This window comes from Cibotium barometz, chromosome 46 (assembly GCF_041138505.1).
Source record: "Cibotium barometz isolate CiBa-2024 chromosome 46, ASM4113850v1, whole genome shotgun sequence".
Classification (NCBI taxonomy): domain Eukaryota; kingdom Viridiplantae; phylum Streptophyta; class Polypodiopsida; order Cyatheales; family Cibotiaceae; genus Cibotium; species Cibotium barometz.
Window position 1 is genome coordinate 15754160 of NC_141091.1, and position 24137 is coordinate 15778296.

Consider the following 24137-nt stretch of genomic DNA (forward strand, 5'->3'; position numbering starts at 1 on the left):
TTTGAATTCCTTGAGCTTCCTGGCATGAGGCTCATGGTCTTCTCTTTTTCTTTTCCCCTTATCCAACGGGGCAGCCCTGTCTACATGGGCTCCATGGGCCGTCATAGAAGCTTCATGGGGCACGGTGGCATGTGCTCCACGAACTCGAAACTCAGATGCATGTGACTTACCTGCATATGGCATGGTCTCTCCATGAGACAACTCAGAAGGCAAAATTTTTCTGGAAGTAGACCTGTCACCATGAGATACATGTCTGGCATGCATGTGACTCTCATGCCCTCCATGAGCACTGGCATACATATATCTGTCAGGCTTATTGCCTTGGGGAGAGGATGCATGTCGAGAGGTGACTGTCACCTCTTCCTTTTGCATAAAAGATTTCAGCCTTTGGGATGCGGGATCTCCATGCTTCAAACGAGGTGGATTTCTGAATTTCAGCTCTCCGTTATCCCCCTCTTTGATATCACCTTTGCGAAGGAGATAGGCAAGTGCCAACTCCCTTGGTTTCTTGCCCACTTCACGAGCCATTGATTCAAAAGTTACATCTACCATAGCATCAGCCTTCCTGGCTTCAATAGCACTTTGTAGATGGGGATCTTCATGTAAAAACTTTAACTCTTGCTCTTGAGCCTGCAAAAGTTTTCTCATATGTACCATTTCAGCCCTCATAGCATCAAGCTCTTGTTCAAGCATAACTGTCTTTCCTGGAGATAGTTGACCCTTTGATTCACTATCCATAACCCTTTCAAGAGGCTTGTGTCTTCCTCGCAGGGCATCAGACCCACGAGAGGCACTAGATGGACCCCTCGAATTTGGCACTTCCAAAGGGTTGCCTTGGCTGTCCATTGTGTTTTAAGTTTGCTAAAAGCGGGATGTCCAGTACACAGGTTCATTTCCCCACTAGGAAGAGGGAAACAACCGTGCTCTGATACCAATGAAACCGATCCCGTCAAGTGGGAAAGACTCCGTTGGACACCCACACGCTCAATAGCACAACTTTAAAACCACAAATTTGAAATGGACAACTTAAAACAACTTGAAATTTAAATGAAATGAAATGGAAAGATGAACACCAGCACTGGGGCCGGAATGGGCCGACCCCCCCTCAATATATGATATATTTATTGGAAGTATTTAATGAATACAATGCTCCATGGGTTCCAAGAACCAGATAATGTCCATGTACATATGAAAACAGTACCAAACAAATATCCTCGAATTTCGATGTAGAAGCTCGAAGCAGAACGACCACTAGTGTGGTCCAATCTCTACGGTCCTGTGCTTTCACTGGACTCCGCGGAGAGCGCCTCACTGGTGTTCCGAGACCACGCACAAACAGGTGCTCTCGTACTAACGCCTGGCTCTCCCGATCTCAGCACCTTTGGACCGAGGTTCTCCAATAGAGCTTGGACAACCCGGCATCGAACGGGTGTTTGGCCGAGCGGAATGAATCCCTTATCAGATTTAAACATAAAATACTTTATTGAAATCTGAAATTCACTTACTTGTAGATGGTTGATGGAAAACCAATACTTGTGGTGTTTGTGTAGAATATGAAGCCACCCAGGAGATATGAGACCCTCTTGTAGCCGGTTGAGAGGATGTGCAGCCTTCTTGTGGAGGAGGAAACGTTGGAGAAGTGGTCATGGATAGTTTGAATCATCCACGGGAAGAATACAACGGTGGAAAGTGAAACATGTGTAGTTGCCTACTGTGAGTAGGCGCAACCACCTGATGAAGATTCAGCCGCCTGAGAGGATGAGAGAAACAGCCACTAGGAAGCGCCTGGCTGCTGTGTACTGCCCCCTGGCTACAACCTGCCCAGCTACCTGTCATGGGCTGCCTGCTGGAGGTTTGGCGTAGCTTGCTGCAAATGGGGCGCACAGCCTGTTGGAGGTGGCCCACGTCTGAGAGCAGAGGAGAAAGGCAGTGCAGCCTGTAGGAGCAGCCGCCTGTAGGAGCAGTAAAAAAAACATGCGCCTGGTTATTCAGAAACGCAGCCAGCATACAGGGGTGCAGTCGCCAGCAGTAGAGGTAAAAGCATGCGCCTGTGTGGGAGAGGTAGCATGCGATAAGGGAAAACAGTAGGCGCATCAAGCTTCAGCCGACCTGGTTGCTGTAGGAGCAGAAGCGTAGGCGTCGTTTCTTTTTTTCTTCACGTGGATGGAGTAATCGGGTGGTGTCACGCTTGAAGGAGAGAGTCGATTTAATAAAATTAGAGTGGAGTTTACTTTGGTGATTCCCACGTTTGCATGTGGGTGGGGAGTTTGGGTAGGTGACCATGCCCACCCCCACACTCACTTAAAGTGGGGCTCCCCACCTTGGCCCCTAAGTGGGTGCCCAAAGTGGTGCCCACATTTAAATGAATGTGAACATTTAACCTTATAAAACAAAGGGGTTAGAATAAAATATTAAAAACAACATGTGTAACATACTTACCACCTGTTCACATGCACCAAAACTCGTCAGAATACAGAGCAGACTTCACGACTCACTGGCAAGCGTCCCCGCTCAGTAAGTAACACGTCAAGCAGGCAAACACACAAATACATGTCATGCGAAAACAGTTTCAAACATGCAAAATATGTGTGCATGTGCAAATAGTAACATGGACATATCTCCCGTTCATGGAACAAGTACAAAATATCTGTCAGCACAAAACTGGCACGACATAAAAAACATAAAAACCTGGTCTTCCTATGGAGTGACAGTCCCATAGGTAAGACACAGTTCCAGGCACGAGTCTCCCTATGGTGTGACAGTCCCATAGGCAAAACACAGCACGAATACTGGCTCTTCCATGGCGTGACAGTCCCATGGGTCGAACACAGTCCAGGTCATACACGGGTGGCACTGGTCTGGCTCCCGTCCATACGACACCAACCTGCTAACACACGGGTGGCACCAGTCTGGCTCCCGTCCATGTCAGCAAAAATACTGGCCTCTTCACACGAGACACCGGCCTGGCCTCAAGTGAACGAGACGCAAAAACTGGAGATGGACCAAATGGTCGGCCAATTGGTGACAATTTTTCCCAGGTCGGGTACCTTTTTCCCAGTCGGCCAAGTTCTCATGTCCAGTCGGCCAGCCCCTCTTACCTATAAATAGGTGGGCTGGCCTCACACTTTTCTCATAGTCTAGTCTTTCTTTTTGCTCCCTCACTTATGAGACTCTTCATGTCTCTTGCTTGGGACTATATCACTTCAGTATATTCAACATAGTTGCTTCATCTCTCTCTCTCTCTCTCTCTCTCTCTCTCTCTCTCTCTCTCTCTCAGCACACTCTAGTGCTTGTTTGCTTCCGCTCTGTGCACTCATTCATGGTATCATCGCTCCCGGTTCAGTGTTAATCTGCTGCCCCAGTCAGCGTTAACTTTCTGCCCCAAATCTGCCTCAGTTTTCAGCACCTTAACATCTGCGTTTTCTTCTCAGTTCTGCTGTTGGTCAGCTTGCTTCTTCCAGCGCCTCTCCACTGCAGATTCAGGTCTTCCCTCACTGGTTTGATCTCTGAGATTCCCTTCTTCACCTGTCGGCTGCTCCTTTTCAGGGCTGCAGCATCTATCTTACTACGTTTTATTCCCTGCAGGTGGCTCTTGTAGTTTTTGTTGTTCTGAGTTGAGGATTGGTGGCTTCTGTTACCTATGGTGGACACTCCTTCCGAGATTGTCCATTTTTCTGAGATTGAGCCCAAGCTTTTGTGATGGCTGCCCCGACTACACTTCATATGTTCTCGGATGGCTGCCCCAACTACACTTCATATGTTCTCTGAGTCTGCAAAGTTGGATGGCTCCAACTACACTTTGTGGGAAGGTGAAGGTGAAGGTGAAATCAGCCTTGTGTGGCATGGATCTCTGGGATTGGTTTGTTACACCTGCCAATGCCGCCCCTCCCACCCTTGCTTCCGGTGGGGTGACTCAGGCATAGATTGATATTTGGCAAGGCAAATGATCGTCGTGTTTTCTCTTTTCTGATGTTGAATTGTCAGGATTTTGTTCTCTCTCATGTGCGTACAGCAGACGCTGCACGAAGTTTGGAAGGCATTTGCATATCTTTACGAGATTAAGTCTCCGGAACGGATTTTGGCGTTGGAAAAGCAGCTCATGAACTTGTCAGTTTCTGCCTTTCCATCTTTATCTGCTTTCATCTCGAAAATGAACGATCTCCGGAGACGAGCTTGCTATTTGTGGCAAGGATATCTCTACAGAGGATATGGCTATTCGGCTTCTCTCCAAGCTTCCAGAGAGGTTTGATGCTTATTTTCAGTCTCTTGTTTCTTCTCCTTGTCCTATTCCAATTACTTGGTAGGAAGTTCTCCCCTCCATTTTGCAGATTGAGTCTCAGGAGCGGACTGGCACCTCTGGTGGTTTTGATGGAGCTTTGGATAAAAGGAAGAATCAACAAAAGAAAGGGAAAGGGGGTTCTGACAAGAACTCCAAGGATAACGACAAGGATAAAGACAAAGACAAAAGCAGATCTTCTAAAAACAAGGACATTGAGTGTTATTATTGTGGCAAGAAGGGTCATAAATCGCCCCAATGTCACAAGAAGAAGCAAGATGAAGAAGCAAAGAACTCTTCCTCTACAACGGTGTCTCAAACCAAGAAGGATGATGGTATTCTTCTATTAGCAAGTACTCGTCGTGTACTTGCTCTTGTGACTTCTCAGTCGCGGTCGTGGATTGTGGATAGCGGTGCTACTGCTCGCATGACACCCCATCGAGATTGGTTCGAGGACTTCACTGCCAGGACAGGCGAGATCACTTTGGGTAATTCTTCTTCCGTGCCAGTGCATGGACATGGCACCATCCCCATCTTCCGCTTCTCCGAGGACAAGAGGTACTTCTCTGACGTTCTGTACATTCTAGATTTGGCATTTAACCTTTTGTCAGTGAGTGCTCTTATAGCTCAGGGTGCGGAGGTGATCCTCTCTTGTTATGAGATTACCATTCGTGATAAGGAGACTGGTAGCATCTTGGCTCAGGGAGTCCAAGATAGTGGTTTTATAAGTTGACCGCTTTGCTTTCTTTTGGTTCTTCTTCAGCTCTTTGGCATGCTCGGTTTGGCCATTTGAGCTATCAGCTTCTACAACGAGCTTCGAAGGATGGGTTGGTTGAGGGTTTACCGACCATCAAGGCTCCATCTTCTGTTTGTTCCTCTTGTTTACAAGGGAAGCAACACCGAGCCACCTTTCCGAAGGAGGCGACACACAAATCTTCGACATCACTTGCTCTTGTTCATGCAGACTAATGTGGTCCTATGAGTACCGTGTCTTTGAGTAAGGCATTGTACATGCTCGTGATGGTGGATGACTTCTCCATATATACTTGGGTCTTCTTTTTGAAGTCCAAGGATGAGGCTTTTCAGCACTTTTGTGATTGGAGGGTTGAGGTGGAAAAAGAGACCGGTTCCTCGGTCAAGCCTCTCAGGACCGATAGAGGGGGTGAGTTTACATCCCAGGAGTTTCAGCAATATTGCAAGGCTCATGGCATTCGGAGACCATTTACTACAGCATATACTCCATCACAGAATGGAGTTGCGCAGAGAGGAAGAATAGGACCATTATGGAGATGGCCCATGCTATGCTTCAGCATTCTTCATTACCTCGACGTTTCTGGGCTGAGGTGGCTTCTACTGCTGTCTACATTCAGAACAGGTCTCCTATTGCTGCGCTTCCAAATAAAACTCCATATGAGGCTTTCCATGATGGTGAGAAGCCCTCTGTTGTTCATTTTCGAATATTCGGTTGTTCGGCGTATGTACATGTGCCTAAGGAGCATTGCTCCAAGTTGGACTCGAAGTCTCAGCGCATGACTTTTCTCGGATACAACATTGTGTCCAAGGCATATCGTCTATATGATCAGCAAGCCAGCAAAGTTGTTGTGAGCCGTGATGTGGTGTTCGATACGACTCCTACATCTTCAAAGAGGGGTGGTGAGCTTCTTCTTCCTCCGCCTCCTCCTCCTCCTCCTCCTCCTCCTCCCTCTGCTTCAGTTACACCTCCAGCTATGGACTCTCAGTTAGATGATGATGACTCTACTCCTCCTCCAGCGAGTTCAAGCAGATCTGTGCCTGGATGGTATTTTCAGACATTTCGTGATTCTGGGTTACGTGAGCTTCCTTCTGCTCCTCTGCTTGGTTCTCTCAGGCAATCTTCCAGAGTTTCAAGGAAACAAATTCATGAGGGTAACATGTATGCTCTTATGTCCTCTATCATTCATGGTCCTTCTCATCCCACTTTTGTGGACGAGGCTCTTTCACATGAGCCTTGCCGCCATGCTATGTAGGTAGAGCTGGATGCTATTGAACGGAATGGCACTTGAATTTTAGTGCCTAGGCCACTGCAGGGTAAGGTGATTGGTGTGCGCTGGATCTTCAAATTGAAGTTCCGAGCTAATGGCAACTTGGACAAGCACAAGGCGAGGTTGGTAGCCAAGGGTTACGCTCAGCGCCCTAGAGTCGACTTTGATGAGACCTTCGCTCCAACGGCTCGGATGACTACCATTCGCACCGTTCTGGTCTGACTCAGATTGGGCTGGAGATCCAGATACTCGGCGTTCGACCACCAATTGTGGTTTTTCACTTGGGTCTCGAGCCATTTCATGGAGCAGTAAAAAGCAACCTACTGTGGTGCTTTCCTCTACAGTGGCACAGTATCGTGCAGTTCGTTATGCTGCATGTGAGGCAATTTGGTTGCGGAGATTATTGGAGGAGCTTGGCTGTCCTCCTACCGCATCTACTCTTCTTTGTTGTGACAATCGGAGTTGCATCGCCATCACCAAGAACCCTGTGTTTCATGATCATACGAAACACATTGAGATACAGTATCACTATGTTCGCGAACGGGTTCTTGTTGGAGATTTGCGTTTGGAGTATTGTCCTTCAACGGAGAATGAAGCAGATTTGTTCACCAAGCCGGTTTCTCAAGCTTCCTTGGCTCCTCAGCTTCGGATTCTCGGAGTATGTTCAGCTTCTAGTGCTGAGAGGGGGTGTTAGCACATTCATCCCCAGATTTTGCTCATCATTGGAGTCCCCTTTTTGGTCCCTTTTCATGGCCCTTGGTTGTGGGCTGGCCACCCTATTTTTGTACATTTTTCTGGGATTTTTCCCAGGTCAGGTACCTTTTTCCCAGTCGGCCAGCCCCTCTTACCTATAAATAGGTGGGCTGGCCTCACACTTTTCTCATAGTCTAGTCTTTCTTTTTGCTCCCTCACTTATGAGACTCATTCATGTCTCTTGCTTGGGACTGTATCACTTCAATATATTTATAGTTGCTTCATATTCTCTCTCTCTTGCACTCTCTCCTCAGCACACTCTAGTGCTTGTTTGCTTCCGCTCTGTGCGCTCATTCAAATACATCGTGCATCCCTTCTCCTGTTAGACCATGAATAGAGAAAAGTGGATGGTCTCCTCGGAATGTAATCTTGATGCCAACAATCTATGCCATGAATGGAGAGTATAAACCTCTCCCAAGATGCTTCTTCAAGAGGATGCATCAAGCCCTCATGTCTACCTATTTTATCCACTGGCATCTCAACCATATTAAAATCCCCACCAATAATTCAATGGTCAGCATGAGGCATCAACGTAGTGAGAGATTTCCAAAAAACAATCCTCTAACCTCTATGGTTAGGAGCATAAAGGTTAAGAATAAATGCGTATAACACCCTGCATTCCACTGCGCTCTCGCAGTGGAATGACACCATGTCCAATGATGCAAGGCAAAACCACAACTGAAACATAGATACAAACACCACCTTTGGTACCACTGGCTGTCGACCAATTTGGGAGTTTGAATATTGACATTATACTCTTTTGATATAATTTAGGATTTGAAATATTGTGCTTTTTAATATTAAAAACTAGAATCTTCAGGCTTCGCTCTTAAGTCTTGAAACTCTGCATCTCAAAGTTTACACTTTGGAATTTCTATGTTTTAATCTTTTGAATTCATTATTTAGTTATTGTCTTTTGATTTCTTTCTTAACTGTTTGTGTATCAATTTTAATATTTTTGAAATTATGATTAACAATTCTACACGAAGCTTAGAAACCAAAAATCAAAAAAGCGGTACTCTTAACTCTTCTTGTGACTAACTCATATAACGCTACAACTCCCTATATCAACTCTGAAGGGAGTGCCAACTCATGAAGGTGTCTAAAAAGACTTGCCAAAGGGACAATATCAAAGGCTTCGCCGAAGTCTACAAAACAACTATAAACACATTGCTTCTACAATTTGGCCTCCTCAATAATAGCGCTCTATGTAACGAGGGTGGTCTAGTGTGGAGTAGAGACGTTGCAATATTCTTTGAATGTGGCCCTTAGTAATTTATCATGCCGCTTGCTCGTGTAAGAAGTGTAGGTAGGTGGCCTTGCACTCATCGCCATACCCGTTGTGTTGAGGCACGGATCTCATGGGGATTTGGCATTGGAGCCACGCGTGCACACAAAAGAAGCTTTAGGAGTGACATAAGGAATGGTAGTGAGTTGGCTTGTGAGGATGGAGAGCGACGCTGAAGTGACGAGGGCTGAAAGATGATCCTAGAGATGGTCTTGATATACATTATCTAAGCCGTTATGAATCCGAACTTACGTGCAAGAAGTATAGTCACAAGAAACATTGCAAGGTTTTTTTTGTTTCGAGGTTTTTGAAGTTTCATCTAGAAATGTTTCATCCCAAACTTAAAAAACCGATACGTTTTTAAAAAACAAAATATAAATTAATTAGAGCGTTTAGAGACCATTATATACAATGCACATTACATATGATCAAAAAAACATTTTGATTCATGAATTTGAACGCTTGAGACTTCAAAACTTTAACAATTGTAGCATGTGTGGAAGCCTTGCTTACTTGATCCTCAACCCTAAGCCTGATAAAGAACAATGATGCAAACTTTAATGACGATTAGACAAAGAGAGAAGAGAGAGAGATGAGCTGTGTTCAATGCATTATATGGTACAAAAAGGTGATGATGTCTTTACAACTTCTGAGACCTTCGGCTTGACCAAAAGGTTACTTTAGACCTTCTACTGACTACCTAGGACCTAATCCAAAGGGGGATTAGATGATATGTACAAATGAGAGCTTGACTATTTATAGAGAGAAGAGGAAAATTCGTAATCCAATCGGTTTTGCCTTTTCGACCCACAAAACTTCATCCAAAGATCATCTTTTGTGTGGAAATTGTGCCCAAAAGGTGTCCCTTATATGGGTGTATGTTTTGGGCACTTTGGGAGCCTATTGGGCTACAAAATCGGCTCTAAATCAACTCCTAAATCTCCCTTAAAACGTTGCGAATCGGGGAGTCATGATGAGGTTATCCATGTCCACAGCTTTGCACGTGACAACCATAAACTTCAAATCCATATGCAGAGTCCAAACTTCAAACTTCATATTATTTAAAAGTTCCAACTTCAGCAAAGTCCAAATTTCAAACTTCAAATCTCAAAAATATATAAAACTCAAGAATATGGTGGCACCATGACAACTCTATAATGCCAACAATCAAAGCGATAAAAAGATACATCATGATAAATGATCATACATCCTAAATGCTAAACCCACAAATGTAGATAGTAAGGTGGCAAGTCTATGTTCTACAAGCGATTAGCTCATCTCTCACTGCTCGCTCTCTCGAGCTATCATCATCTAGCCATCACTACTCTTGTCGTGGGATTTTGCCTCACCAATCTCAAGAGCACGTGAAAGCTCAATCAAGAAACCAATGTGTGGACACTATTGAGTCTTTGGATGCTCATCGGGAACATAGTCACACAAAAAAAAAACGCGTTTCTAAGTTTTGAAACGTCGAAACTTCGAAATGTTTTTAAAAAACCTCGAAACCTCTGCAGTACGACAGTTTCGCCCAAATTTCAGGTTTCTTTTTTTTATCCATATCTTCCTCATCGCATTCGAACTCCTCTCCTAAAAAACCTCAAAACCTTTGTAATAAGGTAAGTTTTGCCCAAATTTCAAGTTTTGTTTTTTTCAATTTTTTTTGCTTCCATCTCTTCCTCTTCACCTTCCATCTCCTCTCTTCCTCGTTGTCTACTCTTGACCTCTGTTCCTTCCTCTTTTCTTTCACTTCCTCCCCTTAACTCCTTTTTTTCCACTTCCTCTCCTTTCTCCCTCTTGAGCTCCCACTTTCTCCCCTTTGCCATCTTCTTCTACTTAAAGCTTTCACTTCCTCTCCTTTACCCTCTTCTTCTCCTTCTACCACCTCCCTTTCATCACAATTCATAATACACCTCTCTCTCTCTCTCTCTCTCTCTCTCTCTCTCTCTCATATGCACGGGATACTCTGGCCCCGATACTTCTACACATGTTTAATAGAGCTACGTGTGAAGGTTTCCCAGCTAGTTGGACAGATAACACTATTGTGCCGTTGCTTAAGAGCGGGGATCCCATGATGCCCAGTAACTATCGTACGATCATGATTGGCCATTATCTGGCGAGGTATACGGATCCATCTTGGAGCATGAGATGAGCCGGTGGGCAGAGAGGCAAGAACATAGAGCAACTGGACAGGCTGGTTTTAGGAGGGGATACACCACACTGGATCATATACTCACCCTCAGAGCTCTTATTGAGGAAGGACGAGCACGAGGACGGAGGATATATTGTTGTTTTGTGGACTTCCGCAAAGCATTTGATATGGTACCACGTGCCGAGCTTATGAGGAAACTACAGGATATTGGTGTCCCTAAGGAGATGCAATGGGGAGTATACACTTTGTATGAGTCAGTGATAGGCAGAGTACGTGCCCCAGGGGGCTTGTCGGCTGCAGTGAACAGTACTATTGGGGTGAAGCAGGGCTGCCCGCTTTCACCCACGCTCTTTGGGCTATACATTGATGATTGGGTGGATAGATTGGGTGGCCCAAGGGTGAGCCTAGCTGGGGTGTTGATACCCATCCTACTATATGCAGATGACATTGTGCTTATCTCAGACACTCCTGAGGGACTACAAAGACAAATAAATGCATTGCAGTCTTTTTGTGTGGGCAAAAATCTCACAGTGAACCTTAGTAAAACCAAGGTTATGACATTTAATACCACACAAGCATGGGTGACTAGAACACAGAAGCAGTTTACGTTTAGAGGAGAGCCAGTTGAGTATGTCAGATCCTATGTGTACCTGGGGGTGACTGTCACCAGCCTGGACATTTCCCAGTATGAAAGGGGTCTAGTGGACTCTAGGATGCTAAATATTTGGAAAATACAAGCTTTGGGAATGGGGGATTATCCTAGAATACAAAGGACCACACTCCTAAAATTTAGGAGAGTTGCTATTTTTGGCCCGACTCCGATGGAAATTCTGTTCGCGTCATTACATCAGGAATTGAGCAGATACCAAGAGTTGGCAAAGTGCCTATGACAAAATGTCTACTAGTTGGGATATTTTTAGAGATAAAGTTTATGGAAGGACCCATCTCTTAGATTGGGACATGTGGCAAGAAAGTGGACCAAAGTGAGACAAGTGACCCGACACTTGTTAGAAAGTGGATCAAAGTGAGACAAGTATTGTGTGGCTCTCCACTTGTCATTGTAGCCTTCTCTTGCCATTTTAGCTCATGGGAGGCCCAAATCTATAAACTGGAGCCCTCTCTCTTCGTTAATGGAGGCTCTCTTGCTGCACACTAGCCTCTACCACCGTTGAAGGCTTCCCTAATGATGGCTACTCTCTCTTTCTCTCTCGCTTAAAGGCTGCCTGTCATGTGCATGATCAATGCCATGTACAATCCTCAGGTGCTGATCCAGAAGAGGCAGCCAGATAAAGACTATGAACCAGATAAGAACCAAAAGCTGGAGCAAGGAGTGTAGATAAGGTAATAGATTGGACTTGGAGCCAAGAGATGGAATGATGCGCTATCGGCTGAAACTGAACCAGGAAGGGCTGTCGGCTGCTGGAGCAAGGAGTGTAGATAAGGTAATAGATTGGACTTGGGGCCAAGAGATGGAATGATGCGCTATCGGCTGAAACTGAACCAGGAAGGGCTGTCGGCTGCTTACAGAAGGTGGGCCGCTGGACCAAAACCAGAGGCGGCTGGACCAACCAGAGGGCAGCGCTGGATTTTATGGATTTAAGGGGGCAAGACTGCTGGCCAACCAGCAGTCGGCCAGTTCTCCAAGGAAGTAGAAAAGCTATAAATAGGCCAGAATGCTCCTAGATAAAACCATTCAACCCTCTAGGGGTTTGGGTCAGTAGGAGTCCCATAGGGGGTGTTATTCACCTTTTATTCAAGACAGCCTAGGGCTGTGTGTAAGAGTACCTTTTTGTACTATATGAAATATACTGAATTTCCAGCACATCTCTCTCTCTACTCTCTCTCTATATCTGCGTTTTGCATCAGCATGTTCCCAAGAGTGTTCAGGGCTGAAAGAAGACTCCCAGAGCTTCCACGTGTTACACTGCCCATGAAGAATACCGGCTGTTGGGGACTGTTTTGGAGGCTTCCATCGCGAAGAAATACTGAAGGCAAGGGTATTTAATCATTTATTATGATTTCTAGCCATTGTACTTGTGTGTACCAACCTTTGTACCTGCTGTACCAGCCATTGTACTGGCTGTACCAATCCTTGTACTTGTTGTACCACCCATTGTACCGGCTGTACCAGCTTCTGTACTTGCTGTACCAGCCATTGTACCTGCTGTAGTAGTCACTGTACATGCTGTACAGTGACTAGTCACTGTACAAATGCTGGTACATGCTGTACCAGCATTTGTACTTGCTGTACCTGCTGTACCAACCACCGTACCAGCTGTACCAACCATTGTACCGGCTGAATGGAGAGTTGTACTTGCTGTACCAACTCTATTGCATGAATACCCATGGTTTTTGGGGAAGAATCAGTACCCACACGGAGGTATATGGATTATATTATTGGCTCGGCATTTCTACAGCCTATGTTCCGGCTTGGTTACCTCGTGTTGGGCTGTGTTATGGCATTTGTATATGGATAATCCTGCATCTCCCGTGGGGAGAGTAAGGCCCTCAAAGCTTGTACGTGATATTATTCTCCTTGGGTAGTAAAATACTCCAAGGGGGGGGGGGGGGGGGGAGGGGGGGTCGGCCCATTCCGGCCTCTATGTGGTGTCACATGTGCAAGCTCCATTTTCAGCATTTGTGGATGTTATGTCCAACTTTTATGTTTCATGCAAAGTGATGATGATGGATATATGTTAAGGTTGTGGCCATGTTAAATGTTTTAATATGCATTGATGGTATCAACAAGTGTGTCAAAGGTCCTAGTCCCCCGGGCACCCGCCGCGAGTTACAGTGACCTTCAGAGGGCCGCGGTTTTCTATGAGGGAGGCAGCAGAGGCTAGACTAGCACAAGGATTTGCAGCTTTGGGGACACTTGAGAGACAGTGCGCAGACATACAAATTCAGGAGCCACGCACAAAACTATGGCTATTTGAGACTCTGGTTTCATCAACACTTCTCTATGGAGCAGAGATATGGGGGCCTAGTCTTTTCCATAAGAGGAGGGAGACATTGGCAGGACAGGACAGACCAGAGAGAGACTATTATGATGGATGGCAGCATATGGAGAGGCCATTAGTGATGATGATTACACGCATGATTCGAAGCAAGTCATCTATACCACATGAGATCATCAGGGCAGAGATGGGGGCTGCCCCAGTGGTTACTGAGGCTTTGTTCCGTGCAGTTTCTTTTCTCCATAGAATATGGGAGCTCCCTCAGCAGAAATACCTCGCCTAGCACTCACTTCCTCCAAACAGCTTGCAGATGAGGGAGACACCCAATGTTGGTATGCCCAGATGCGCACATGGCTGGCCTTGCATGGCATGAGTATTGATGCACTCCCGCCTTTTGCTTACAGCCTGGACTGCCCGTTCTTAGATCTCAGCCGTTCAGAGCTGAATCGGGTGATCAGGATGGACATTGTGAGACTAGATACAGAGAGGACATGGGTCAGGTCCCCCACAGCCATTGGGCACGAAAATGGCACACTACCATAGTCATTTTCTACACCTCTCTTCGGACGGGTTTATTATACGCCATGCTTACATGGACACACCTCTCACATGGTATTCGGAGTGCTATTGGACAGATTCGCACATCTTCACACCGGCTGCGGATAGAGACAGGTCGATATGAGGATATATCACTAGAGGACCGCATATGCCAGCTTTGCCATCAGGAGGTGGAGACGGAGGAACACTATGTGTGTCGTTGTACTGTCTACTATGAGATCTGAGGGAGGTACCATTGCCTGTTCCATGAAGGCTATGGACCTTTGTGTCGGATCATGGACTTTGAGGACCAAAGGTGCTTAGGGCTCTTCATACTTGAGCTTAGACGCCACAAAGAGAGCCTATTGAGGGACAGGAGGACAGTGGGACCAAAGCCGCCTAGACAAAGAGCCCTCACAGATTTTTTCAAAGCCAGCACTGTAACCCCACCAGCCTCTACTCCCCCATCTACAGGCCTACCTGGTAGACCACCCTCCAGAGGAGTCAGCTTGGACAGAGCCATTGCCATCTGTAGAGCGAGATGCCCACGCCCACGACCACGAGGATCGCGTCCACGACTCCCTCACCATCGGCAGATTCGAGCCATCATAACCTACCACCGAAGGAAAGGAGCTGGTATTGTACAAAGGATCATCAATGGATATAATCCCCAATGATGAGCTGCAAGAGCATGCCTGGGCAGCCACAAAGAAGTTGGAAGAGGGCAGGCGATGAGGCCGCACCAAGGGCCCAAATTGAAGAACTAGAGGGCCTGGTGGAGGAGTTCAAGGAACAACAACGGCAAGACGGGTTGACAATAAAAGCCCTCAAGAAGGAAGTGGGATCCACAACCCCTGCAAAGAATACAAGAGGAAGAGGAGGTAAAATGACGATCAATAAGTTGAACGTTGCTCTAATGAAAGCCCATGCCAATCTTAAGAACAGACAAGATCAGCTGGATACCACAACGAAAACGCACACGGAAGAGAGCTCTCTTAGGATGTTACTATTTTCATTCTTTCTTTCAGATTTGTTATGATGAGACATCATCATCATCAGTTGTACCTTGTTTTGGTCTCATGGGCCATTTCGGCCTTTAGGAGACGTTAATATCTCTCTCTCTCTCTCTCTCTCTCTCTCTCTCTCTCTCTCTCTCTCTCTATATATATATATATATATATATATATATATATATATATATATATGAACCCCTCGAATTTTTTTTGTGATGGATGAAACCTTTTGAAAAAAAACCTTAGAAACCTCAAAACTTTCAAAACCTAGAAACGTTTCTTGTGACTATGATCAAGAAGCATCCCCCGCATAACTAATGAAGCACAACCCCACAGCTGCAACCTTGACCTCTACTACAACCTGCAGGTAGCGTCACCACGTACTCGTGTGGATGTAAAGGTGCGAATAGTAGAGGAGATGTTGACATCTGGTGGTGGTGGTGGTGGAGGTAAGTTAAGATCTTTGTCCACAATGGCTCGGTTGTAGCTAGAATGGCTCAAGCTTGGGACGAGCAATACGCCTGAAAGCATACCTCATCCTCACAAAGAAAGCCATATGTGAGGCTCTCATCACTGCGTCTCTGTATGAAAGAGAGATGAATCTGCTCACCACAGCCACCCAAACCTTATACTAACCTTAATAGATATGAAAGAAAGATAAGTGCCAAAAACCATGTGGCATAGAGAGAGAGAGAGAGAGAGAGAGAGAGAGAGAGAGAGAGGTATATTTGAAAGAGAGTATGGAAACAAAAAAAAAAATGTGTTTCAACCCCAAGAAACACGAAACCTAAGAAATGTTTTAAAAAACCTACAAAACTTGCAAAAAATGTGTTTTGCCAAAAAATTTGAGGTTAAATTTTTATCTTCTTGCCCATTTTGATCAATTTTTTATTGCACCTGTGTTCCAAGTGTTTGCGAGTTGGTTTCGACCTCCTATGTGTGCCCATCCGTTACCAACTCGTGGGCAGCTCATGAGCACCCCTTGCGGCCTTGGCCTTGCCTTCTCTTCTCCTTCTATTCTCTTCTCCCTTCTCCTTCCCATCTCCTTCTCTTCTCATTTCCTTCCTTTTCTTCTTTGAAGCTCCATCTCCTTTCTACCGAGTCCAATCTTCAACATATCCGGGTCTCCCTATTTTAAATTTTCTCTAATTTCCACAATGCCTTGCCAAAATCCCAATAATCTACCAGCGATGTATGGGAAGACAGCATTCAAAGTTTCAAAATTTTAAATTCATGAATCAATCATCCATATGCAATGTGCACTACATATAATGGTTGCTAAATGCTTTAATTATATTTACAAATTAATTAATATTTTGATTTTTTCCAACTTATCGTTTTTTTTATTTCAGGATAAAAATTTTCTAGGTGAAACAAAAAAAACCTCAAAACTTTCTTGTGACTATGAAAGAGAGTGAGAAAGATTCGATCGAGTGTGCATGCACCCACACACATAGATGTTGACCCATGGCCTAGATGGATTTTGTGATTTATTCATGTATCAAAAGGCATGTATCACAATGCCACCTACTTAAGTAAAAAAGAAAACAAGAACTCCAAAGTGTTTCTATGGTGCAACACATTCCAAATGCATGCAACAAGAAAAGATACTAGAACACAAACCTGCCCTCCTGATGAGAGTAGTAGAGCTCCATAGTCCATGACTTTTTGAATGTCGAAACTGCCAAAAGTTAAGTTCTCATAAGCCATAGGCACACAGCAAAAGTACTTCCAAACTTTCCGTTGAAATTGTGATTCCATAAATGTGAGAGTTGACATAAAACATAAGAAGATGCAAATGCGTTTCATGCAGCTATGTATTGTAGCCTATGTGAGAGTTGACATAAAACATAAGAAGACACAAATGCATTTTGTGCAGCCATGTATTGTAGCAGCCTATCACACATGAGCATGCATATAAAAACATAAACATGTTTTGCGAAGCGCTTATCTTTCTGTATGTTTAGAATCAGATGTTGCGGTAAACACAAAAGTTTTAGAGGACAAGAAATCAGCATATACATACATGTTTATGTATATCCATGCTTTTTGAGTGCACATGTACACACTCACACATGATAGCAGTCTTGGTTCACCAGAAACCTACATAAGCAGGGTTGAGTCATATTAAACAGAAAATTCATACCTGTGAAATGATAAAGCTTTGGTTGAGTTACACTGAGTGATCCAATTGGCAGCCAGAAGCTCATTTAGATCGATATTAAGGCCCAGGTCTAACAAAAGTTTTTGTGCACAGGCTAAGAGATCTTTCAAAGAAAGGTGATTCACATTCTCTGCGATGGCCCCAACTGCTGCAGCAGCAGCTACGCGCGTGTCCCAGTTTTTACTGTGAAGGAATGGGCACACCTGGAGTAGAGGTAGCAAAAATGAGCCTTCAATTGACTGTAACATTGCAAGACAATTGAAGATATGCATACATAACCCCCAGCCCCCCAAACTCACAGACCCACATCCCCCACAAAAAAAAAAAATTGAGGTTGCCCTTACCTTTTTTAGCAAGGCATGAAGGTCCTCTGGTCGAGACCTAGCTATTTCTCCGATCTGCCTAGCCGCTGTCCGTCTGGTGGCCAAAGTTGATCCAGCTACAATGCTGTCAAGGTTCCCAAAATGTAATTAACGCTTGCAATCTGCACACAAAAAGCATGTCATACTGCCAAGACGACATGATACATTTGCAAACTGCACACAAAAAGCATGTGATACTTCCAAGAGAACCGAGACTCAAAATAGGTTAGAAATATGCATACAGAAAACATTGCAAAAACGCATGCAAGCAGCATGCATAACCCTACTTCGAAAAAAAGGAAAGAGAAATTGCAGCGCGTCTAGGATACTGTCAAGGAGGGTGAGCAGGCGGTTGAGCCGAGAAGACTGTTGCTGGGCCATTTCTTTGCAGATTCAGATAGTTGAACCGAATTCGAGAGACATGCGAAAAGCCTCCTCCAAGGGTCACAATTCTTGTGCCCGCCGCAGCTTCTTGCAGGCCATCACCGCACATGATGACCTGTGCATGGTGAAAACCCTAACCCTATCTCAAGTTGCAGTAACCGGCAAGCGTTCCGTTTCTATGCCTGAGCGGCGACCCTGGCCAAATAAAGCATTTCAAATTTTGATTGGCTTGGGTTCCAAATTAAGAGTAAGCTAGGGTTTTCCAGCATTAAAAAGCACGGCAAAGCAAATAAGCATAGGTTCACTGTTGGCCAAAGACTGTCAGAGGGTTTACGGCAGGATAAATTAGGGTTTGCAGAGGTCAGGCTAGGGTTTGCAGACTTTGAAGAAAGGCAGGCATGAAGCAATTTACCTCCATCGAGAGGGCAGGGGTGTCGGATTTTTCAACTGTGGCAACAATGCAGGAGCCCCGCCTACAGCGAAAGGTTGGCCGTACTAGAAAACACGGATTCGGGCAAAAATTTGCTCGCGGGGCATCAAATCGACTATCGGCGAGAAGGTGGGAGAAGCAGCGCAGCCTGGAGCGGCACCAAAGAGCAAGAAACACAGCAGAAACGGGATCCATCGCCATAGATTGACGCGTAGTTTTTATCTTTGCAGAGAGCAGGGGGGAAGGCAAGCAGGGGTTGCGAACGCCGGGCACTGACGGCGTCGTGCCGTTTGCAGACGGAGGGCGCCACGCCGTTAGTTATGACGGCGAATGAATATAAATTGTTTTTTTAACGAATCCAGATAATCCTATCCTTCCTATTCCTCACAAGCTACAACTTAGAATTTAGCCATAAGTTTTTGTTTTTCGAGCCGGGTCAAAAATGAGCAAGCTCGTTCTAAGACTCGAACAAAGAAACGTTTTTGTCATAAGCTTCGAGACTCGAACAGAGAAACACTTTTGTCATTAGCTTCGAGACTCGAACAAAGAAACGCTTTTGTCATAAGCTACCAACAAACATATATCTATTGGCTATGAAAGTTTTCTAAACACTTGCTTCTTGCTCTCAAAACAGTAACACCCCCTAAGCCCCCTTTTCACACAGCACCACCCCCAACAATCGAGACTTGCCTAACACTCAACCAATATTGCACATTCACTGAGATGATTTTTAAGTTTTCCATTTCTCCAAAATTGCACAAAAGATAGAACGTGGCGTGTGAAGATTATAGCACATTTCTAGCTAACACCTCCTCTCTTAAAATGCCCCCTATCTAGGAGACACATATAAAGAAGGCCCCCTCCAACAAAAATAGGATTTTGTGCACTTTTCTAAGGAGTTTTCTATGATGCAAAGGAGCATGGCAATGTAGGCCCATGCACACTCAATGCAACTATGACAAAGCATGTGAGCATAATTCATGTAATACTGAATTTTCCAAAGGATATGAACTTTATGTGGCACTAGTGCCAAGGCCACAAGCGTAGAGGTGATAAAGCATGATTTGTTATAAAGACATGTCATAAAGGTCTAACGTGACACACACAAGTTGTACATTTGGATTTTGATTTGTGGAGGCAAATGAGATTTCTATAGTGTGGCATGTCTTACCTTCACAACAGCTATGAGCATTATACTTATTTTTCACTACATTACTTGACTCAAAAATGTTAATAACAGCATAACCAATGCTGAAATTATGATCGTGTGCATTATAATTGTAACAAAATCACTTACATCAATTGTAGGGGGGGCATAGGATCAATGATTATACAATGTATGCATAGATTGGATAAAACTTGGTTGTGCCCATCCCTAATTTTCTTGCACATGAGCACACTTAACTAGAAGCTTCTACAACTGGTGGTGGCCCATCTCTAATTTTTTTTGCACATGAACACACTTAACTGGAAGGTTCTACAACTACATCTTGACCCTAAACCTTAGGGTTAGCAATGGCACATGATGTGAACCTACATGATTATGTGAGCTAATTACTATAACATCAACATACATATACAAGGTATTGACCATGGGTTAGTAATGCGTTAGTAGTGGCAAAATAAAGGCACATGGATGTTTAATCTTGAGAAAACATAAACGAGATGTAAACCTACATGATTGTGTGAGCTAATTACTAAAACATCAACATATACAAGGACATTTTTGTGTGAGCTAATTACTAAAACATCAACATATATATAAGGACATGACTATCAATTAACATGTCTAGGCCTCGTGGCATAAAATGATCTTCATATGATTCATGCATAACCAAAATGTGCCTTCTAGAGAAGAGGCATCCATGTCACACCTATGCAACTTGAAAAAGAAGACACAAATCTTTTATATCCTTACTAGACATTGCATATTGCCAAAACATGTCGTTATGCATGTCATGGGCACCCATAGTAAGACTCCTAGAGGGAAAGGGGTGGAGAAGACCAAGATCACATCTAGATAAAGTTTCAACCATAAATTTGTATAGTGGGCTTTGGTGGTAGGCCACCAACATGGTTGGTGTGTTGGTCAAGCCCTAGGCTCATGAGTGCTTTAAGAGGACCTATGGTTGGTGTGTTGGTCAAGCCCTAGGCTTATGAGTTCTTTGGAACCAATGGTTGGCAATGAGTTAGCCAAGGGTCATGATAAGATCTTCACTTTTGATACATATTATGAATGCAAGTTGGTGATTGAGGGCTTCATATTAGAAACACATTTGAGTCTTAAGAGATTTAGGAGCCCATCATGCACATGTGCCTTTTTCAATGGGTATCCAAGTGGATCAATTATTATTTACACATACATGTCTTTTTGCTCTTGTGCAAAATCTCAATCTTGTTCTCGTATAGTGCCTATAACACAACAACTTCTTGGGCATTCAAATGCAGAATGGAGATAACATTTTTTTGTGTTTGGAAGCATGTAAATGCCTTTGTGAATTTTCCATTGCCAAGTGCTATGTTGTTTGGGAGCATTTATATGTTGTCAAATGCTACATTGATTTCCAACAAATTAGAATTTACCAAGTCTTTCATGTGAGTAGCTATGTGTCTTGATTATATCAAGAATCTCATATGAATCTAATATCTAAGTCAAACACATTTTTCCCCACACAAAGACAAAGAGATTCTTGAATACCATGAAAGATCCTTTGGGATTATAATATTGTGATGGAGCTCTTAGGATTATAAGTGAATCTTGTGATGGAGCTCTTAGGATTATAAGTGAGCCTTGTGAAATAACTCTTAGGATTAGAATATTGTGAAGTATCTCTTTGCACTAGAATATAATGAAAGAGGATTAGAATAAAGCCAAAGTCACTTATTAAGAGAAAAGAAGAATGTAGTTCTTGGAAGATGTTCAAGTTGACATGTCTATGATTTCATATCTAAGAACTTCATTCTTATAAAGCACAATTATGTATGAGTTAATCTGATAATTAGATAGTAATTATAAAGATGTTGTGAAGTTACTCCTACAAAATAATGACGTATAATAACTAGGTGAATTTCCCTTAATAAAGTTTATCCATGGTGGGAACTTCTAGGGGATTAATATTAGGCCTAGGTCATACACAAAGATAGAGGGCTTTGTTAAGCACCCTCATATATTCTTTGATATTGATGTGCCTTGGACATTTAAAATATGTTTTTACTTTTATAAGAGGATGACATGATTGGTTGAATTGATTCTAGTCTAAAAATAACATAGGCATGTGAGAATGGTTTTAATCTAAAAGGAGCATACATATGTACTTCTTTGTCGTTACCTTTGCCTAAATAGCTACTTTCATATGCAATGGATAATTTTGTCATGGCTTAACCAAAAAACATGTTATATGGCAGCTTCTAAGGTTATTATTGTCTCCATCTTATAGATGGCTTGTCTTGTTATTATTGTCCCCATCTAATCTTGTTACTATTGTCCCCATCTTGTAGATGGTTTGTCTTGTCTCCATCTTATAGATGGCTTGTCTTGTTATTATTGTCCCCATCTAATCTTGTTACTATTGTCCCCATCTTGTAGATGGTTTGTCTTGATATTAAATGCTAAATAAATTTCTCATGGGTGTGTTCATCCTATTAAGATATGAATCCATACAGCTTACTTAAAAGACCTTATGGTATTTAGAATGACAAGACCACCTAAATCATTGTCTTTGTTTTCCCCTAAAAAGGTGAGTTAAAATATGTTAAACCTTTATGACATTTACTTTATTCTTTAAAGCATGTATAGAATTTAGCATCTACAAAGGAGTTATAGGTTGCATCAATTAGAATTTGTAGCTTAAAAGTGTACAAAATTGAACAAATAGTACTAAACAATTCACATTATGTCATAAGTTGCATAAGTTGTGAGATCATGTTTTTCCCTTTGTTTTTTTGTGTCTAAACAATTTCATGTGAAATTATTTGTGCAAACATTGAACAACCTTTTTTGCCTCTCACAAACGTTAAATTGTCATCTCACAAACAAATTTGTTTGCCTCTTCCAAATATAAAATTTTGATTTTAAAAATTATTATGCATATAAAATGGTAGTAGATGCTTGTTAGTATGTTGTTTCATGGGAATATCTTTTGGTGAGCAATTTCTAGGTGAGCGGTTGTGTGTGTTAAAGATTGATAATCCCATAAGACATACACTTTTTGAAATGAAATTGTATTACATGAAATGTAAGTCACAATATAATGTTGTGATGCATTTAGCATCGTCCCCCCAACCCCAATGCACCATAAAATATTGAAAAGCCAACTTTCATAATACTTAGCAAATAGTAGAAGGAATTCCACACCATTAAACTGATGGGAAGATACTATACCTGCCACCCATCATCCCATCAATAATTATAGTTAGTACTTGAACCTCATTACATTCAAAAGCAGGTGTCACCACCCCTTCCCACATGTAAAAGATGTCACGATCTAAAATTCTAAATACTACTCCTATCAACCATGGAAATATATTCAAAGTTATTGAGTACATAACAGCCTTAGTTTTTATCTTTTCTCTAAAAGTAACTATGAAGGGTCATAATTATTGACAGCAAGGTGTAAATGGACACCTTGTCCTACTATTACATACTGGATCTTAATGTCTTAACCTTATGTATGCAAGAACATGGAGAAGGAAAAATGAGATATAACAATTCTATTGAAGAGAAGAAGGTTTGAAAATTTTGAGGTAAACTTTGTCACAATACCAAGGGACCGTTATAAAAATTCTTATTAATATTTTAGATAACAAAAAAATGTTTGAGAATTTTATGATACTAAAGAACAATTTCCTAGAAAAAATAATTAAAGCTACCATGGCTTATTTACAAAAATAATTAAAGCTTCCATGGCTTATTTACCCAAAGAAAACTTCTTACTAAATCATTGATAAAAACTCTGTATTTCTTATCAACTTACAAGTATGTAAATTCCTAGACCAATGGTATCGTTATCTTAAAGCTCAGGATATTGATACAACTACTAAAACCCTGAAAATGATTGAGAAAAACCTATCTATATATGTACCATGAAATAGAAAACTAGATAACATATGTCATTAAATAGCTAGCACCATGGTGCTCGAGCCAGGCTTATAAGAACTTGCAAGCCATGATGGCTTATTCCACTTTAGTGACTTGGTTGAGCATTACCATGGCTCATATGTCTAGAGGTTTGTGTACTACTCGTCCACACCCACTCACAGCTCGTCATGGTCTTGGGTCACCATAATGTAGACCTCCAAGTTGATGTGTTCAATTTGAAATGATTCACATGTCACATCACATTGGAATGTTTTCCAACATGTTGATGTGTCTCAAAACCTTGTTTTGACAAGTCATTTTCAAATGACTCTCCATGACCATGATGGCCATTAATGATCATGGGAAATCTTTTCCCATAACCATGACCATGACCATGACCATGACAGCCATGAATGGTCATGGGAAATCTTTTCCCATAACCATGACCATGACCATGACCATGACAGCCATGAAAGGTCATGGGAAATCTTTTCTGCTTCAAGAAAATGGGTTGCCATTTTTTTGGGGGGAAGAGATCCTCCCAAGTCCATGTAGGTTCATCGAGGGTGACCCTAAGTTGAGTCTATAGGGTTGGATCTTACCTAAGAAACCAAGAGTGGTCTAGCCATGGGATTAACGACACTCTGAAGTGTGAAAACATGAAATCCTATAACTAAGGTTCACATCGCTTGCTTGTTGAAATGATTGAATTAGAAGGGTTTATAT

At 43.0% G+C, this 24137-nt stretch overlaps 1 protein-coding gene and 1 pseudogene across 3 annotated transcripts in view; one reads left to right on the forward strand and one right to left on the reverse strand.

The window, feature by feature from the left end:
* LOC147611925 (TATA-binding protein-associated factor BTAF1-like) overlaps nucleotides 1-18629 on the reverse strand; it is a 43208-nt gene extending 24579 nt beyond the window's left edge. The window contains exons 1-5 of one of the 3 annotated variants that reach the window (XM_086783789.1): nucleotides 18317-18581; nucleotides 17850-18099; nucleotides 17503-17597; nucleotides 17141-17361; nucleotides 16618-16675 (exon numbers count right to left, since the gene is read on the reverse strand). In XM_086783789.1, the coding sequence (XP_086639915.1) occupies nucleotides 16618-16675; nucleotides 17141-17361; nucleotides 17503-17597; nucleotides 17850-17901 (426 nt within the window). In that variant the 5' untranslated portion in view covers nucleotides 17902-18099; nucleotides 18317-18581. Of the gene's footprint in view, nucleotides 1-16617; nucleotides 16676-17140; nucleotides 17362-17502; nucleotides 17598-17849 lie in introns of those variants that run through there. The other 2 variants (XM_086783788.1, XM_086783790.1) reach the window with 2 other exon arrangements.
* LOC147611926 (uncharacterized) lies at nucleotides 13112-14811 on the forward strand (annotated as a pseudogene).
* Nucleotides 18630-24137: the final 5508 nt, after the last annotated feature.